The 20,617-nt window shown below is 39.1% G+C and overlaps 1 protein-coding gene and 1 long non-coding RNA gene across 2 annotated transcripts in view; one reads left to right on the forward strand and one right to left on the reverse strand.

Moving 5' to 3' along the window:
- Positions 1 to 399: 399 nt before the first annotated feature.
- Positions 400 to 4,979, forward strand: LOC121360288. Its single transcript, XR_005956181.1, has 3 exons — positions 400 to 531; positions 2,777 to 2,888; positions 3,942 to 4,979. It is a non-coding gene; the product is annotated as an uncharacterized LOC121360288 (long non-coding RNA).
- Positions 4,980 to 6,087: 1,108 nt separating this feature from the next.
- DKK2 (dickkopf WNT signaling pathway inhibitor 2) overlaps positions 6,088 to 20,617 on the reverse strand; it is a 40,654-nt gene continuing 26,124 nt past the window's right edge. The window contains exons 2-4 of the mRNA XM_041480142.1: positions 11,848 to 11,998; positions 11,081 to 11,230; positions 6,088 to 10,549 (exon numbers count right to left, since the gene is read on the reverse strand). Of these exons, the coding sequence (XP_041336076.1) occupies positions 10,299 to 10,549; positions 11,081 to 11,230; positions 11,848 to 11,998 (552 nt within the window). The 3' untranslated portion in view covers positions 6,088 to 10,298. The remainder of the gene's footprint in view (positions 10,550 to 11,080; positions 11,231 to 11,847; positions 11,999 to 20,617) is intronic.

Genomic DNA, 20,617 nt, shown 5'->3' on the forward strand with positions numbered 1-20,617 from the left:
GGGCATGGTTCAGCTGATGTCAAAGATGCCTGTGGATGTCCTGGAGTCTACAAGGAGTGTCTTCCATAAACAAAGGGTTAATGAGTGCCAAAACACTGGCTGAAAATTTAATGATTAGTTACTGAGGGGGGCATCATCAGGCAGAGCCAGGAGGGAAGGATGCTCAGGAGGGCTTGATAGATGTCCCTCAAGGATCAAGGCAGCACTGGCCTCTGTTAGAGTTTGAAGAACAGATCAAGAAGCAGATGAAATGAGAGGCAGTTTATAAAATATTCATTAAGTGGGTGCAAAAAACTGCACCATGCTAGTGTGAGATATGGGAAGGTTAAAGGAAGCTGTGCATACGCTGCTTAAACCTTTCCCTCCTATGCACAAAGGGTACAATTCATATTCTCTGTTCCTTACTCATCTGAAAGCTGTAGGTGTGCTATGAACTCAGTGTTGAAGCTCTCCCTCTACTCACTGAAGAAACAAAGGCAAGCACCAAGGACCAGGCAGACTTCTACAGAAGCAGGCTCTGACACGGGGCAGGTGAATTATTTTTTCTCTGTCTCTTGTCTTTATAATCTTGTCATGACACTTAACCTTCAGACAGTTAAAATTTGCTGAAAGGAATCCTGTGCCAGGTCTTCTCTTTGGTGAAATCCTTTATTAAGTCCTGTACATTTTTAAGCTTTAAAAATAACATATTTAAAAATGTAGTAAAATCTTCTAGCAAACTAGAAATTTATCATTTATACTATTATTATTATTATGTTGTTGTTGTTGTTATTTTTATTGTTAATACATTGTACAAAAGTCTTCTACTAAACTTTTTCACTAAAGTTCCCAGGGATAATCCAAACTACTTTTTCTAGAGAAAATGTATTTTCCAATCCTTATATCAAACAGAAGGGAAGTTGCAATTAATTTCACATTGCTAATATTTCCCTGCTAAGAACTGGAAACCATTCCTGTGACTTAGGGAGGCATGGAATATACATTTCTTGTTCCTATCCCCATCATGTAAGGAAATGTTCTAAATGTCAGTGTTGTAATGGGTTGTTTGTTTGTTTGTTTGTTGCAAAAAAAGATGCAACACCAATATTGAACACTTGGTCAAGGATAAAATTAAAAAATTGTTTGGCTTGGAAAGGACTTTAAAGATCATCTAGCTCCAACTCCCCTGCCACAGGCAAGGACACTTCCATGAATCCTGGCTGCTCAAAGCCCCATCCAACCTGGTCTTGAGCACCTCCAGGGATGGGGCATCCACAACTTTCCTGGGCAACCCATTGCAGTGCTTCACCACCCTCATAAGAGGAGCTTTTTTCCTAATATCTAAACCAAACCTGCCTTTTGTCAGTTTAAAGCCATTCTCCCTTATCCTATCACTACCTGTCCCTGTAAAAAGTCCCTCTCCAGCTTTCCTGTAGCCCCCTCCAGGCACTGGAAGGTGCTGTAAGGTCTCCCCAGAGCCTTCTCTTCTCCAGGCTGACCAGTTTCAACTCTCTCACCCTGTCTGCAGAGGAGAGGTGCTCCAGCCCTCTGAGCATCTTCACAGCCCCCACTGGACTCACTCCAACAGATCCATGTGTGTCTTATGTTGAGGCCCCAGAGCTGGATGGAGTACTTAAAAGGAATTTTTATCTAGAGCCATCCAAAAATAAAAACCACTGATAAAAACCCTGCTTTCTAGCCTAAAATGGAAGCAGTAAGAGTAAAAAAAAATATATATTTTCCGTAGATTTTGTCACAAGTTCTAATTCTGATGAGCTTTGCACTACAGTATTTGGGTGTCTCCACAGTTATTAATTTTAGTGTCAATGAAGCTGATTTGAGCTGCTGATCACTTTAGCAGTTTCTGTGCATGTTTCAAACAGTCTCACCAGTTTCCCTAGATGAATTGAAATGTGAGTGGCTAGATGCATCCTCTTCATCCAGACAGAAAAAAAAAAAATCCAATTTAAGTCAAATGGGGATAAAACAGATGTATTTAAGCATGAGACAAGCCACCTTCTATCTTAGTGATTTCAAAGTGAAGTGTTTGAGGGAAATATTATTTGATATCATGTGTGAGCTGTGCTTAGGACAGTATTCTTGACTGTTTAAATGGGCTAAGTAGGTAAAATAAAGTATCTCATTATGCACATGAGTATTATGATGACCTACTGCTTCTTTCTAACATGAATATTTTTTAAATTATTGCTTCAGGCTACCTTCTTTCAACCTCTCATGACTTGATAGCACTTCATCATCCCCTTCACAGTGATTTTCTTTCTAAAAAGTCAATAAACCCTCAACCCTTGAACCAAATCTCCTTATTGCCCTCCATGAATATTTTCCTGCAACTATTTTATGTTGCTGTAATGTTGTTACTCCCGATCACTGAAGTGAGGGAATCATTGCTAAATCAGTCTCTCTATACTCTAAGTGTTTGCATATCAGAGATGTATTTAAGGAAATACTCAGGATGTACTGAAATAAGCCTGAATTCTCGCATTTCTTTCAAGCTGTTGCAGGCTTTATCCCACATTTCCCTGACAGTTTGTCTACTTGATTTTTTTAGTGCTCAGTAGAAGTTAGAAGTGATCATTCATTTCTGCTTACTTCTACATTCCATGCAATTACTTTGATTTAAATTCTGAAACTGGGTTAGAGGTGGAATAAACCTGAAACCGTCTGAAAATTAGAACAGTTTATCTTTTTTAAAAAATGCAGGTATGTGAATGTGTAATCAAAAATAAAACTAGATTTGAGTTCATAAATTGACACTAATTTCCTGTGTTGTTTTTAGGAATGTAAAATTGCTCTGATAACACAGCTGAGAAGCTCATTAAATATGTTTGGTCATATAAAAATTAATCAGATGGGAAAGGCAACACCAGGGAAGTTGACTCTTGTTACAGGTAAGTGATTTCAGCTTTTGTTAAAATGAATGAATGCAAAGCAACATTTCTTCACATGAGTGTCTTCCTGATTGCCTAATTAGAGAGATTGTCACTAATTATAGTAATGACTGTCAACACACAACTTGTATGGACAGGTTTATGCCTCTTTACAACCAAATATTTTCAATAAGTAATTTTCACGTGGGTGAAATCCTGTTGCTGTAAATGCTGACATACAGCAGTGCAACAGCAGGTAGTGAGGGGGCAGGAAGATAATTATTACATGCATATTTTATATGTGTATCTGTAAATATTTATGTTTATTTATATATTAATATATTATATTGAATATAATATTACAGTCATGGTGTCACTCTAACATTCAGGTGAGTTGTGCTAAGACACTTCTCTATTTTTTGAGTGGAATCATTAATATAGTCCCTGTACAATACAAGCTGAGTGCTGAATAATTGAACTCTGTCATGGGTGACTTTTAGTTTTCACATCAGATTTGGAAAGAAAATGTCTTAATTTGATCTTTTCTGCTTTTTGAGTATGTACTTTGTGCATTGCACAATATGGTATTCAATTGCAATCACATAAGGATACAAAAACTTTTGACATGGGAATCTTCACATTTCAGAGTTGGTTATTGAATAAATATAAGGAATTCTGTATTCTGCTTTAAGGCTTCTGAACATTTTGGATCTATGTTTTGAGCTGCAAATCTCATGGAAACAAGTTCTGCAATGGCACTTATTATCATGAGATTCTAAATGTTGTCAGCCTGGAAACAGTATGAGAATTGTATTTTGCCATTTTCACATCTGACTCTGCAAAATGCAAAATCCAGAGATGCAGAGAAATCAAAATTAATCTGATGAATTCATAGATTTTGATACATTTGGAGTTCTCACTGGAAGCTGTGGTAGCAGAGGGAAGGCCTCTAGCTCCAGAGTTATTTACAGCCATCCTGACGAATTTCTAATGAAATCTCTATTTCTATTCATCTAATGAAATTAATCTATGACCTGCACAATGTTCCCTCCATAACCACTGATCTCCACGCAGGTTGGAAGGAAGCTCCAGGATAAAGAGCACCGCACTGGTTTTCAAGTCATTAAAAATCTTTATAACTTAATCCAATAGGTCTCCAAATGTACAGCATTACCAGCTATCCATGTGCTGCATTGCAAGGACAGTTATCACCCTTTTCTGAACTTCACAGAAGAATGAAATGTTTCTTGAAGCAGAAGAGTTAACTGTCCTTTGAGAACACATACATTAAGATTTTCTTTTAAGCACTGTTGCAATATCCAAAACTGCTCAGATATTGAGAAAAATTGCCCAAATAAGTTTGAGGTGGGTTTTTCTAAATCTTTGGGTGGTCATTGGATTCATTAGAGTGCTGCATTCCAAAATTCCTGGCAAATTTCTTCCAGAAGTCATTGTGTCATTCAGCACTTTCAATGTATCTATATACTTTGATGGCTCCATTAAAAATTACCTTCACTAAGGAAAGAAATGATACTTGTGAGTCCACAATTAAAATTGTGCTGAATAATGAATGTTTAATACTTGATTTTTAAAAAAAAAGTTTGCAAGTTTGAGTGAATATTGCTGAATAAGATACTCTCAGAAATAAATAGCTTATGAGGAATAGAAAATTGGAACAACCATACCATAACAATCACACTGGTATAGATTTCTGATTTGTTAACTACTCTTCAGCCAGCTTTGATAACAGCAGTGAAGAATTATGGTACAAGCTTTGCCAAAGATCCTAAAACTATTTGTGTCAAGAAATCTTTGTGTGTTAATGGTGTTTTCTTCTTTTTTTTTCCTAAATATTTTTTTTTTCCTAACAAGGAAAGAAAAAATAAATAAACAAAACCCACCCCTGTGCTTATTAAAATCCTAGTTTCCCCTAAAAGATTATTTCCTCTGCTTCAGGAAGTTGGCAGGCAGCAAACCACTTCTAAATCAAGCTGCAAGCTGGTACTGCAAAAAGCAGAGTTTATTGGTACCAGACATTTTTAAATAAGTAATTGACACTCATGCTATAACAATAAGCAATTCAAAAAAAAAAAAAAAACCAAAAAAACAAACCCAGGGAGCTGACAGAACAACAGAGTTTATTGGTACCAGACATTTTTAAATAAGTAATTGACACTCATGCTATAACAATAAGCAGTTCCAAAAAAAAAAAAAACAAAAAAACAAAAAACCAAAAAAGAAAACAAAAAAAAACCCCAAAAAAACAAACCCAGGGACAAATTTGCAACAAGCTCTATCCAATGCCATATATCCATCCAGGTCAGTCCCTCCGTGGTGGTCAAAATAACAGCTCCAGGACCAGCTGGAGCTCTGTAAAGGGCATTTGTCTCCTGCTTTTTCCTCTTCCTTCCTTCTGCACAGACTTTCAGAGGGATCCCTAGGCATGGGCAGGCTCTGAACTATAGCAATGCTGTCCAAACAACACGCCTGAATCCAAAGCCTCTGGAATTACTGGGATTTGGACACACTGAAGATCAAGGTGAGGGGTATTCTACTTCCAGGAAATAGGCTCAACACTTCAGCTTTTGAGGGACCTGAGTCACTAAAACACGCTTTCCCTCTTTGGGTCAGCACTGTGGGGTCATGGCTCAGGAAAAAAGAGAGGGCATTTGCCTTTGCCCTGCTCTTAATTATTGTTCACAGGGTTTGCAATAGCATCTAGCCACTTTTTGAGGTAGCCTGCCCCCTGTACCCACTGTTTCAAGCTTTGGGCTGGCTCCCACCCTTGCCACCTCTGGCTTTTTTGGTGCTTTCCCCTTACCTCCCACATTTCTGCCACAAGGAGGGCTGTGAAAAGCCAGCAGAGCAGTGGCAGGGGGCTGCAGCAGACATCTGGGGCTTCTCAGTAACACACAGAAGCCAGGTAAAGTTGAACCTAAACAAATGGTAAGAATGGGTACAGGGTCTGCGTTGCACTGTAAGCATTCTTTGGCAGTGGTGAGCATGTGAAAATCTGTATTAGCTGATAAGGCACTTGAGCTGAAAGTCTTTATCTCAGTGAAACACTAGGATTTAAATGAGGGAGCACAGAACTTGAAGCTAACTCTGTTTCTTTACTCCTGTCTCATGCAACAAAAAAGAGATATCATACATCAGACTGGTAAACAAGGTAAGAAACCATAACTTTATTATAAAACAAAATTAATGATTCCTTTGTGTACACTGTGCCCAGAGCAAAAGAAATCCAAAACAACTGCTTTCCTTTTGTCAGGGACTAGAGGTAAGGTTGCCTGGGTGAGGAGGAAATGTTTGTTTTTACTCCAACACTGTGGGCACTAATTTTCAGAACATGTGACTGACAATCTGAAGAACAAGGTTTCTTTATTTTTTATAATCGTGGTCTTGATATTACGTAATTCTCTTAGCAATTAAGTTTTTGAAAGTTAGAAGATAGATCTCAAAACTCCTAAAAACCTGAGCTTAGAGCCTCTGTTATATGAGTTTCTGCTGGTTTTGACCTTCAGGACCTCTTTCTTAATAGGCTTTCCTAGAAGGAAAGGGAACTGGAAGGTTCCCTTTCAATACAAATACAAATTTCTTTGATAGCACTTACTTTTGCTAGTGGGGGTGATGATGCAGAGCTCTAAAATGAAAGCAGAGAGAGAAGGAATAGTTTAGGAATGTTTCTTCTCAGCCTCTGCCCAAGATAGTTTAGGGTGTTTGGTGAGGGCTTTTTTGCTGTTTCTGAGACAATGAGCTGGAAAGTCAGAATATGCAAAAGATGGCTTAAATTTCAGTGAATTCTGGTTTAGGTGGCAGATGCTGGATGTATGCTGTTGAAAGTGTTGTTATGGAAGCAGATAAATCATTTTGTTTTCATTAAAAATGTTTAAAATCATAAATACTATAGGTTGCAAACAAAATGAGACAAAGCAAATAGTATAGTAACAGATACACACCCACATTTATACTGTAAATCAAATATACGTCGTTATAAAGTAGAAATCTATTCTTTTTAGGAAAATTACTAAGTATTTCCAAAGAGATGTTGCATTGCTGAGGCTATTCTAGGCTAACCAGAAAATTATTTGAATTGTTCAGCAATAACATCTTGTGTACTTGTGTCATGACAGCAAATTTCTGAGAGGTTACTGAACCAAACTCATTCTTAATTCCCGTGATGAGTGATACAGTGAGTGAGAGCAATTATCCCAAAATTTAGCTGCTCTTTTATTCTCAAACTGATGTATATTTCCACAAAACATTGACTGACTGTCTTCTAAACAACCAAAGTTCAGTCTTTCGAAACTGCTTGCATGCTACTCCGTTCAGCTATGTGGCTCAGCATTTGTGGTGTGCAAGGAACTGCCTGTGCCTATTGTTTGTGTTCCCAGATTAAATCTCTGAAGGCTTTGGCAGTCTTTGTTGAAGTCATTGGGCTCTGAAAATGCTCACAACTTTATTATGTTGATGTTAAAATGTTGGAATTTTCAAAGGCCTACCAACCAAATATTGCAATGACAGTAGCAATACAATCACTCGTGCGACTTGGAGATCATTCCATCCCCTAAATGTACATCTGTTGGAGCAAAGGGTTACCAGAAACAACTAACTGGGATATCAAGACCATTGCTCAATAACCACAGGCATTATTTTGCAATATTTATTGTGCTCTGCCGGAGTTTTCCTGGGATCAGAACTTGGCTGGTTTTATTAACAGTATTTGCAGTTGTGTCACATGGATTGTTTCATGTTATTAGAGCTGAATGCTGTGAGCTGCCATTTCAGAATTGCTAGCTATAGATTTTGCAGGAGTGCATTTTCATGCTGTAGCCTCTAACAAAATGCTATGTAATTTGAATACCACCTTTATCTAGCATGAGTCCCTCTGGTATGTATCACTATCCAGGAAATGTGTCTGGATACCTTTCCAAATTAACCTGGTTGATTTTACATGACACAACCAGGTGCATTATTTTCAAAATGCATTCTTGAGTGTTTAGGATTAAAGCAACCCAAGAGAAGCATACAGGTTGTTGTCACTTAAACCAGTTTTGTAGAAATGATGTATGGGGATTTTAAGATGACTTTCATGTTCTTTACCAGAACTCAGCCTACACACAGAAAAAAGTACAATCAGATGTTTTTACTTGCATAGCTAAGAAAAATGATTGTTTTTTCAATTGATTTGCATGGCTTTCTGTAAAGAACTATTCTTCTTAAGCATCAGGTAAGGAAAAGAATATGGGTAAGATACTTGGGGAGGAATGTGAAAAGAAATTTAATATATTTAATCTTATTATACATTTTTCTACATTAAATTCAACAGGCTGCAAATATATTTTGCTACAAAGCTTTGTGTAAGAAATATCTCTATAAGAAAATACATCTCATTAAACATTTCCTGTAAATAAATTATCCCAAATAACTGTGTTTTGCAAGAGCAAAATGGCGGGTAGGCCAATAAGACAAGCTAAAAAATGCTGGGACCCCATTTCTGCAATCCCCCTGTTCATTTTCTTTTATATGTAGTGAGCACTTGAGCAGTGAGAGCATGTGAGCTCCTGTTCTGAGTATGTGATGCATCAGTGTAAATAAAACTTGTTAAAATTGGTTCCTGGACTTTTTTAGTATTTTGCAATTTCTGAGCCTTTTTCCTGTTTCAGTGATGTTGGAAAATGCCGGAGTAAGAAGGGTTATTTCCAGTAGGGAAGGAGGTGTGTGAAATACTCTTCTGCTTTAGACTCTTATGAACAATAAGGGCAATGAAGCTGAGGTCTGTGTTCTAATTAGGAAGGCTGAGTCAAGTAGTGTAGCTAAGCTAAAGCTTTAAAGCATCCCACTGGTGGAAAAATGTGTCAGGTAATGGTAATGTGGTCTTCAAAGTTAAACTACATACTGGCCTACCCATGTTGTGCAGAACTGAATAAACAGAAAAGTATCTTTTTATCTTTGTATCATAGAACATGAAAATGGGTAATTATAAATGGGCAATTACAACTTAGCAGTAGATCAATTATAGAATCAGACTTCTTTAAAGTAATATCAGTCTCTTTATCAAAGTTTATACAAAGGAATATTTGAAAATAAGTAAAATTTTAAAAGTTTGAAAAGACCTGGGAGACAAGTCACAGGAGAGAAGCTGTCCTTTTTTTAACCAGTACACAAACAACGTAGGGCTGGCAGCTGTTCCCACAGTCTATATATTTCTGTCATTCCTGGCAGAACACTCTAGAGTGACAGGACATCAGTTTCAGGCTAAATACGTGCTGGAGGCTGGTATGCTGTGACATCACATGATGTTTACAAGTCATTTGTGGTCATGCCATCTTCTTACATCCTCTTCTGCAGGAGAGGAGATGCTCACAAGACCCAACTCCTCTTTCTTTGCTGTCTCGAGAACAAATCCATTATGCTGCTGCAGAGTGCCATAGGACGTAAAAGTTTGAGTTTGCAGCACTATGCTCAAAACACCTCAGCAAATGTTGAGGTGTTGAATATATTGTATTATAACAGCAACAGAGAAACAACTTCAAAGCTCTTCCTTTTAAGTACTTCAACACTCTGCTATTTCTTTTGGAAATGTCTGTAATGCAAGAATGCTTAGGCAAGGAAAATATATTTAGGGCTAATGAGGTACTGTCCGTATATAATTCTGGATTCAGCATGCACACATATTTGCTTCATCTGTTCAACCCAATGCATATTAGCAGTAAACTGAGAAAAATACAAGTAATTAAGTGCCTTACTATGACATTGAACTACATAAAGCATTTCAATTTACCCATGTATAGGAAACAAAACCCTGTTTAAATTCCTCCTCTTAGGTAAACTGCTGCTCTCTTGAAATTTTGACATGGCCAGTTTTCACCTTCTACTTAGGGGCCAGCAAAACATAGCACTCTTGTCCTGCAGGAGTGCTTCCTTGCTGAATGTCAGCCCTGAATAACGAGGGCACGTGGACATTCACAGTAACTTTATTTCCATTTGGCCACATTGGCAACGTGACCAATAATGTGTTGACAGATGAGTCTTCCTGGCATGCACTGCTTCCTATAGGAGTACAATGTATATAATTTCTGTAAAAAATCCTTACCATGCTGTAGACCCACTGTAGCCCTAACACTAAACCCCTGAAACATCACAGGACAACACAGCAAGGTAAGTGACATTCATTTCCACTCTACTTTTTTGCATACTAGCATTTCCCACAAACTGGAGAATTATTTACAGGAGAACCGTGCGGTAGGTGAACTCCAGCTACGCTTGTGTTTACCACCAGCTCAAAAAGAAATGCATTTGGTGTGACTTCTACTCATACTCTAACTGTTACTTTAGCCACTTTCATTTGCAGTCCCCTTTTTCCACCATGCCATAATGCATTAAACATATAAAGACACAGTCACTTTACACTATCTTCCCAATCCTCATTCAGATCTTCTGGCACACATGAAGTCTTGATTTAGAAGAGGAGGTCGCATCTTTCCATACTTTACAAGACAAACCCTTGGCACAGTCACATCGTTGGAAAATCTCCAGTCCATGGGACCCTTTCTTGCGCTGTTTGGTGCACACCTCCCCCTGATGCAACACAGGCTTGCAAATTTTGGTCCAGAAGTGGCGAGCACAGCAGTGTCCCTCAATACAGTCTGACGACCGTAGGCAGGGATCGCCTTCGTGTCCTAAAAAGAGCAACCAAATTACTTTATCTCGTGGAAAAATGTGAAACTACAGATTCAGTGCAGACTTATGCAAATGAAACTGAGAAAAAGGAGAGGTGATATTATCCACCTGGGGCTATTTGAAGGATGTAAACACAAGAGAAAATATTAATTAGGAAGGTTCAAGGGGGTAATTCAGGAGATCTGCCATATGACTTAGAAAGGAGAAATTCAGCTGCAGGATTGTAAGTGGAATGACAAGTGTTCAATTACATGGCTGTTACAAGAGGAGGATGTCTGCAGTCTTGCACTACTGATAGCATGATTGTCAGTCCACATCTGATACAGAGAAGAAAGCAGATGCTGTTTCAATCACAGGAGCTGTCGGTTGACATTACATCACTTTCTGAGTCATGCTGTGATCTCTCACAATAGACATCCACTCCCTGTGAAATTACTGCCTATTTCTGGTTTCCACTGCTGTATCTTAACAGTAACAACATGATTCATGACATGAAGGAACAGAGCAGTCCAGTCCAAATGTGATCTTACCCTTTATGTGTGACAGCTTGGATCGGGGCCTCCCCAGGTTGTGCCATCCCAAATCCTTGCTTGCATAATGACCATTCTTCTTGTTGCGTGGCCCTTCTAGAGCAGGGATGTGAGGAGTAAGGATGCTTTCAGTAACTGGTATGCAAATACCTGCAAGGAAAAGACAGCCACTCAAAGATCTGAATGAGAGGAAAAGCAGCTGAGAGACGTGCACTGACCAGGTCAGGATGATGAAAGCTCAGCTCTAATCACACATTCACCTCTGGTTCCTGGCACTTAGCCTCACCACAGCTCTGCTTCACTCACTGTCAGACAGTCTCTCTGTCACTCTGGCTTTATGGTCTGAGACCCTGGAGAGCTCCTTATAGACATCTCTCTCCAGTCTCCATGGAAATGCAAACAGTATGGTTATAACCCTCTCCAGGGAGAGTAGATTCAGGATTCATTAAGTCTCCTTTGCTTCCTTAAAATATGACTTCTGTGCAGTCTTCCAGTGAATCAAAGCACACTGAATGTAGAGCTGTGATTTTAGGCAGCATTTTTGTGTTCCTCCACCACAAAATATAAGACAAGACTGGTAGCACCTGAGCCCTAAACACAGAAACACTATTAAGGAAAATTAGGCAGAGCGGAATGAAGTAGACAATTAAGTTTTCTTGGCTTAGGAAAAGAAGAGCTATCACCCAGGAAAAAAATACTGTTGCTGGGAGCACTCCTAGAAACAGATGATGTGGAGGAGTCTGATTTTCTGCTGAAAAGCCCCGTACCGTTGTTGCAGCGGTTCCCGGGGCAGCACATCCCGTCCCGGTGGCAGCGCTTCTTCTTCCTCCGGCACATCATGCAGGCAGACGTGGCTTGGTGGGGGCTGTGGCAGTACCGCCCAACTTCGCACTCCTTGTCGTTAGTGCAGGGATAGGCCTGGTGGGGAAGAGAAAGGTTTGCAGTGAGGCACTCCTTTGCACAAGAAATGGATGCAGCCTGTTCAAAAACAAAAACAAAACAAAAAAAAACAAAAAAACAAAAAAAAAAAAAACAAAACAAAAAAAAAAGACAAAACAAGCAAACAAACAAAAAACAAGAAAACAAACTACCACTGAAACCTCCAAAATAAAACAATAGCTGAGGTAACAATTCACGGGGCTAGGAGATGCAGCTAGAGGTGCTCCACTGCAGACACACAGCAATAATTAAGCTCACACAACTGCTGGTCATTGCTTAAAGAATAAGAGACAGAACCTGCTTGCTCATGGTTTCATCTTTCCTTACTTCAAATGTATGTGAGCACAAGAGAATTCATATTTTTGTGGATTCAGGGATCTGATTCATAGGCAAGAGCTTAAAACTCCACAATGAACAATCAACAGAGCCATGAAAGCCAGTTACAATACTGAAATACACCCTCCAAAAGGTAACATTTCATTTTAAGCTCTGTGGAGGCATTCTTCCTTTGGCAGCTGTCAAACACACTGGTTTATTTTCAGTAAGCTCAGTGTTGTCACCATGAGTATCTGCATCACACTCATTCAAAGGTCTGTAACTGCACCACTCATCCCTGGCCCACACCAGTGGGACTCCTTGGAAGTGAGCAAATGTCACTGGTCAGCATTTCAGTTTGATAACCTTGCATTCACTTCTGGTCTCAGTATACTCCTTATACTTGCCACCTGCTAAACAACACCCCGTGGCATGCAGCATGGGACGTATTACAGAGCACAAAATATCTTGCACATACAATTCCCTGCAAGCAGATACATGGCTATACAATTCTTCTCTGTTCATCAAAGCCAGCATTACCTCAAAGGAAAAGAGACTTTAAAAAGAGGGGGGAAAAAGCAAAAGCACTGCATTCTCCCTTAAAGATAAAGAAAACTCTGTTCCTACAAAAGGAAAAGAGAGGATTCTTGAAAGAGACATAGTAACACACACTGCCACATTCCAGGATGCTTTCTGCTGACTCCCACACAGCTACAACTATGCTATCTGTTTGAATCTAGTTTTACTGCCTGTAAAATTAATTACAGATTTTTTTTTCCGTTCCTCAAAATTATTCTTGAAGAATTTGTTTAAATAAAAAAAAAGATGACAATAAATTTTGTGCACTTCCTGGAAAATTATGTTTGCATTTCCTCAACTAATTTTCTCCAATATTTCAAATAAATAAAACTATTGCTTTTCAAAACAATTTTGCAATTAATTGTTCACCACCCCCCCAAAAAAAATGCTCAACTGACTAATTTCCAGTGTAAAATGATTACTTTTCTGTAACCATTTTTGAAATCAAGATTTATATTTCTCTCAGAAAATAAAAACTTCAAGGTCTGCGAGACTTCACTTTGAAAGTTGTTTCTTTAGATGGAGAAACTCTTGTTTATCTATCTTCATGCAATTCTGTTGAGAATCACATAAGAAACAAGAGATCTTCCAAGAAAACCTAACAAATTTCTCTCATGTCCATAATAGGAGGGGAAACTATGCCATTTCTCATGTGACTTCATGAGCTGTTTGTCAAAATTTACTTTACAGACCGGAAGTGCTGGCTGCATATTTCCCAAGTGCTGTTGCCTCATCACTTCTGCCCTCTGAATATGTGCCTTTGAGAATTTTTCCAGGGTGCAGCTGTATGGAGTAATCTGAACTATGTGGAAGTCTTTCAGCCTTAAGAATGGACATTTCCTCAAGAGGATGAAATCAAAGAAGGCCAGATCTTTTAAGCTAGAAGTACCAATAACAGACAAATAGAAATACCTTTTTGGTACTCTTAAGGCATAAGCAGATTCCACTTATTCTAGCAAAGTGGAGCTAAAGCGCTCTTTCCTCAATCCCATCACTACTTTCCCACATTCTTCCAATACTAATAAATAAAACTGACTTAAAATTTATTATATAGCTACCATAAAAGTATGATTTTCCTTATTTAAATTATACCTTATTAACCTATGGATCTTACAATGCAAAAAAAAAAAAAAGCCATTTTATATAGACTTGTGCATGGTTATTCTGAGTTTGGAAAATACTAACTCTGCTAGCTAGAGGAAATGCAAATAAAAAACAGATGGACTGGTTAAAACCTGGAGATGAAGGCATTTTAGACCCTTGTCTGTCATCAAGACCTTCATAACCACATCTTTTTTCCACTATGGGCATGTGGCATACACCTGCAACTTGTCAGCAAGAAGCCTACTTGCAGTTTTATTTTGGTTCCCCAAATAGCTTCTTAAAAAAAAAAAAGAGTTCCCTGATCCTGAATGGTGCTAATGAGTGCTCTCGCATACCATATCTAGTGATTGTTTTAGTTTTGGCTTTTAAGCTGAGTGACATGGAAAAGATATTTTAAGATATGCATCTAATTGTCAGCTCTACGCTCTGTCCTTGAGAATGGGGAAAGTAACAAAAGACAAATTCAAAACTTGCTAGGAAAATCAACAGAACCCAGCCTTTCTTCCCAATCTAGAGCCATTTCCTAAATAAAAATGATACTTCTGAATTACAATAAGCCAAAACTGACCTACCTAAGACACATGACTGCAGCACATCAAAAAATAAGTCTGTTACATGTAGCTTAGATAATAACTAACAGCTCCACTCAAAAGACCAGCTACCAGCCAGCCATACAAGAAACCCTCTTGCAAATGCCTGCTGCCACCAACTATTTTGATCTTCCAAAATCACTATCCATTTACAGCCTGGCTATCAATCACAGGACCTTGAAACAAAAATGCCTATATAGCTTTGTGTCTGTTTCCTAGTCACTAGACATTCATTAGAATAGACATAATTCCTGCTCTCAGCAGAGTAATTCCTATTGCTGTGTAGCGTTCATTATAGAAACAGAAACATAAAATACCATATTGTGTACTTAGCCTTGGCTAGCAGGAGGGAAATGCATCCATAATTATTCCTTTGTTGTCAGTTGAGTCAATCTAGGTATACTTCTTTAAAATACAGGGTAAATAAAACATACTTGTAAAAATGTGCAGGTTAACTATGTATAAGTCAAGGTTTCCAAAATCTCCTGCACCACAGTGCCTGGAACAGAGTCTTTACGTTCAGAGAATTGTAGAGAACATTTCCTATACACAACACAAAGACACAGATCAGTCCCAGATGGAGAGGGAAGAAGCAAGCTGTAAACCAGCTCTACTTCCCCAGCAATGATAACTAATTCTATAAGGCACATCATTCCTTCACATTCTTCAGCCACACGTATCATTTTCTGGTTGTAAATCTCCATCCACTAAACATGGCTTTGATAGCATGGGAAACCAGATGAAACTGAGATAAAATATGTAGCACTCCCTGAAGCTGCATTTAAACAATCTTATTTTTTTATCCCACTTACAGGCAATCAAGTCACCCGTAGCATGACATGAACTAGATGTGCCTGTGATAATGAGTCACATTTTCAGAAACTGTTGACTGATTAAGAGTATTGTTTACTGACATGGTTTTTCCTCAGCCATTCCAATTAGTTTTGCATCCTTGCATAAAATATACTGTTGATATTTGTCCAAAACTGTACAGTAAAGGGATTTTTGCAATGTCAGAGGATTCAGGATAGATCTTGAAATAGGTGTTGCTTGTGCTGTGCCAAAATGTCACCTGCATCAGTACACCAAGACTAACCTTTACCAGTCAGGTCCCAACAACACAGAGATGTTAAACTTTTCTCTTGGAGAGAGAGAATATTCCTTCCCTTCTGAATTTATATTCAAAATTTCATGAATGCATGATATAAATACTCAAGGAAAATTATGCAGAGGATAGAGGACAAAAGTTGGGGATTTTTTATATTTGAACAAGTCGTTCCAAGCACTGAGATCTTCCTTTTTATATTAACTTCCCAGGAAGGCTGTGTAAGGAACTGACTGCCTACATTTTGTGGTTAAGTGGATAATGTCATTCTCATTATTTGAGAATCATGCAGCAGTGAGGTTTATGCTTACCTTTGTCTTTCCCTTTTGACAGAGGAGCTCTTAGCCCCTCTTCTCAGTGGAAGGACACTTTTTGATATTTTTGCTGGAGTCATTTGCCATCACACATATTTTATAGGCACCACAGAGTTTCACTGCAAGCTATAGCAATATTAAAGGGTGAGACTGTTGTGCTGAGAAGTCAAACAGTTTGAGTCTCTCTGTCTGGCACTATAAAAAGCAATGGAGAAGCACTCCAGGGGGACAGTAAGACAGACACTGTAATGTGCTGAAGGGTGAGAAGACTGATGGCAAACATACTTTATTGAGCTTTGGGAGATAAGGTCTTGAATTTCAGCATGGCCTCCAGCAAATATTTGAAGACAATATTGCCAGCCAGTGTCTTAGTCACCAAGCTCTCATCTGCTTGTATCAGGATGTCTCATTTGTTTTTATGCTGAAGTAGTGCACACTGTACTAGCTAATCAAGTCAGTGAAAGGCAGGAAGAGCCACTGGCATTTTTACCTAGACTGTGTTATCACTCATCCAGCACAAGCAGTTGAGACACTGCTGGCTTCAGACCCACCTTCAGCTCTGAGAGGAGCTGTGCCCAAATAGGTGTTCTGATGGAACAGATATCAGATACAGTGATTCCCCCAGAAGCAATTAACTGTTTTTTAAAACACATCATAAAATCCAAGTGCAGAGTCAGTCCTGGCAGAAAATCATGGCTACTACCCCTCCCAGCAGAAGAAACAGCATGGAGGTTGTCCATTAGCCTTTCACTGTGGATGCCAAGCAGCACTCAGCAAGACAGATGAAGTTTCATGTACCACAGAAATGACGGCACCACTGCACTTACTGTTCTGCATACTCTGCCAGCTTTGGTCCATACAATCATCCCCTGTCCATAGTGGGGACTGAGCAGAAGAAGAGGAGAAAAGCTACAACCAGTTGTACAGCCAGGAAGTGAGAGCTCTCCAGAGCTACCAGGTCAGTCCTTCATCATCCCCTCTCACTTGGCAAAGAGGCAGTAGCTATATTGCAAAGGTGAGACAAGGGACTCAAGGAAATGGACACTACATTAATCCAGGAATGGCCTTGCTCCCTAGGTACCCATATGTCAGAAAATGAATTTAGGCTCTTACTCAGTCTTGTACATACTATCCCTATTTATTAATATCCTGTGCAACTACCTGTGCCACTAGACTGTGCTACTACATACTACAGACATCATCTTCTGCTGTCAAAATCTCTTCTATACCACATCTACCCAATCTTTTATATTCATACAATGTCTGTGAGACAGCTTGCCACAAATGAATTGGTACTGCAAATCAGTTTATTACTCACTTGTTACTTAAGGGGGGGGAAAAAGTAATTTGCTTTATTTCAATTAATCATACTTCTGTATATTTTAAAATAATGACTGTGAAGGAGGTGGAAGCTGACCTCTCTGTAGCCAATATGCTGGCTAGATGATCAAAACTGTCCTAACTATAGGCAAGAGGACAGAGTTTCCAACCTCCACTTGAGAGATGAACAAAAGAGCTTCTTTGCCTTTAGTCTTGGGCATATTGCTTAATATTCCAAAGCCATCAGGCACAATGAAGCAACCAACTGGCTCAGTCATGGTGAGAGTCTCTCCTTTCCATCCTGCTTTGGACAGGACAGAACTATCTTTCAGAGCAAGGACTTGATCCCCATGGAGCAAACATATGAAATAGCCACAGGGGTGCCATGTTTTCTTTTTCTTTTCTCTTTCTCTGAAGAATTAGTAATCCAAATTAAAAGCCTGCCAATAAATTAGGAAATGCAAACATATGCTTTAACCAAGTAGCCTGCTGTCAAGACTAACTACAAAGAATGCAAGTCATTGTTTGGCTCCCCAGTTGGGCCTGATTCTGAGCTGGGTCTCAAATTTGTTTTGGCTTTTAACAGATCAACATTGGTGGGACAGTTGTATGCAACATGTGGCCTGTAGAGCTAAATGAGTACATCAGATGTGGGATTCGTCCCACTCGCCTCTTTGGAGACAGAGTGAAGATTCTCTCAGAAGTCTGAGAGAAATCCTAACATGATCTCACAGGATACAAACCTTAGTAACAATGGAAATAACAGCTCTTTATTCAGCACCACATGAATGTGATAAAGCAGAATGGAGGGGGTAAGAGGAGAATTCAAAACCTTTTAATAACTAACAAACAAAGCAAACTCCCAGCTCTTTGTGGATTGTCTTTTTCCCTGCAAGGCAACTAAACTACTTACTGATAGCTTCACAGGTGTATCCAGAAAAATCCACCTTTGACAGACCTCAGCCTATCTCCTAGCTGCTAAGCAGAATGTAGGTGAAGATGTGGATGAGAAATTACCATTATTTACTATTTCATTATTAATCCCAAACAAGAAAAGCATTTATCAGCAGCCATCTGGAGTGATGTATTTTTCCCACAGCACTGCTGATCTTGCTTTTTTCTATTCTTAGCTCAGCATAGGCATAGATGATAGTGAGGGATCTCACTGTGTGCAAGCACAAAGCCATGTTTAATTTATCCCACAGAGGAAATCATGCTGTGCTCTCAGACAGCTCCAGACGTGGATCCTGTCTCAGACTGAGAAACCAGAAACTCTCAACTCTCCGTGACTGCTGTGGCACAGATCCTTCCTAAAAAAAAAACTTAACAGTAGTTGCAATGAAACAGTTTTACTTCTTTCAGTTGCCATAGCAAGCTTAATGATTCAATTTTTCTCACCAAACCTTGTTCTTGTTAAAATAATATAACTCTGACCCATTTCTCGGACAGATCTAAAGAGAAAAGTGCCATATTCAGCCTCTAGATTCAGTACAAGCACTTTCTTCTAGAGATAATTTATTTTTAACTCTTCAATTTAACACAACGCTGCTGTTACATGAAGTCTGATTCACAGAGTGCTACATCATGGATACATATACTGCAGCTTCCAAAGATCACTCCTTCAAACTGTGTGGATAATGGTCCCAGAAGCCTGCATTATTAAACAATAAATATTCATTTTTCAAAGGAATTCTCAATTCACTGCTAGACCACCGGGGAAAGAACATTTCTACGACCTGCAGTAGTCCAGCTCTCATGATTTGCTAGAGCCAAAGAAAACTCAGATCTTAACAACCAGAAAACAAATCTCACTGAGGTCCCTCTGAACCAACTGAGGCAAGACTCACAGGGGTCCTCTCGTAAGTTTTTCTTGTCCAAACAATAATGCCATGGAAAACAACATCCTGTTCTGCAAGCACTAGGCAGTTGTGCAGGGAGCTGTGCTCAGGGGGAGCGTGTAGCTGCATCTGGTGGAAAGAGAGCCAAACGCCTCCAAATAAACAGGGGAGCTGTGCTGCCCTATTTCACACAGCACTAGTCAGTGTTAGTGCTGATTCTCCCAGTGCAGACAGGAAAAAACCTCCGAAAATTTTCCTGAATGATATCTCACTCACATGTGACCCTATGCGTCTCGCAGCCCACATAATGAATTTCAACAAGCATTTTAGGTCTAGACTATCTAGATCACTCCAACCACTCCAACCTATTCTACAGCTTATACCTTCTCTTACAGAATTACCTGCCTTTTGTGTCCTACTGGGAGAAGGTAGTGTCTGTTTAAAGCTGGCCTTGGCTTCGGAAAGACACATGGAGGAAGGTAATCCGAAAGAATGCAAGCAGATCTGCAAAATTTCTGGGAGGATACTATTATCTCAGTTAAACCTGCCTTAATTTAGTGCATTTTACATGTGTCATGAAAGTATAAACCCAAATGTTTAACACACTTAGAATAATCAACCTTAAAATTTTATTGAACTTAATTCACCTTCAATTCTTCATCATACTTCTATAATTTTTTAAATAATGACTGTGAAGGAGATGGAAGCTGACCTCGGTAAAATTAGGTAAAACCAGAAATGAGTTACATTTCCAAATAACTTAAAGGGCAGCACAGTATGACCAAAATATGCATAGATGTACATTGTCTATCACAGAACAGCATCAAACTTGCTCCAGAACACAGCATATACATTATTGTCCCTGAGGGAGCACAGCTATGAGTTTTCCTATTCTATTCCATCTTTAAGACAAATTATCACCCTTAGGACCATATTGGCATCACTCTGCTGAATCCTGTCCTCTCAAAGGAAGCAAACTATGTTTCCTGCGCCATGCACAGTGTACATCCAGAGGTGCTCAGGTTTATACCCTGTCTACCTGGTATTGTGACGACGGTATTTCATAGCAGTGTTCCCTCCTCCACATTTGGAGAGATCACAAGCCACCCACTCTGCTTGATTTTGAAGGTGGCTTCCTGCTCTGTAGAAGTGGGACCTCACAGAAGAGACAATTAAAGAAGGTACAAAAATTTGGGGAACATTCAGCTTGACCCTAAATCTTGCAGGCTCTGTCTCAATGTGTCTGATTTATATTGTTTGGTGAACTACCAGCAGCAGCATCACAACAGAGCATCAAAACAATGTTAGGTAATCTTTGAAGCCAACAGTGTAGTTCTAAATCAATATGATAGGAAAGCTCCGAGTCTTGATTTTATGTAATTTTCAAATGCACCACCAAAGGCTGCTCAAAGAATGAAGGTTTGTTAAGACAT

The sequence above is a fragment of the Pyrgilauda ruficollis genome, unplaced genomic scaffold (assembly GCF_017590135.1).
Source record: "Pyrgilauda ruficollis isolate IOZ18807 unplaced genomic scaffold, ASM1759013v1 scaffold5, whole genome shotgun sequence".
Classification (NCBI taxonomy): Eukaryota; Metazoa; Chordata; class Aves; order Passeriformes; family Passeridae; genus Pyrgilauda; species Pyrgilauda ruficollis.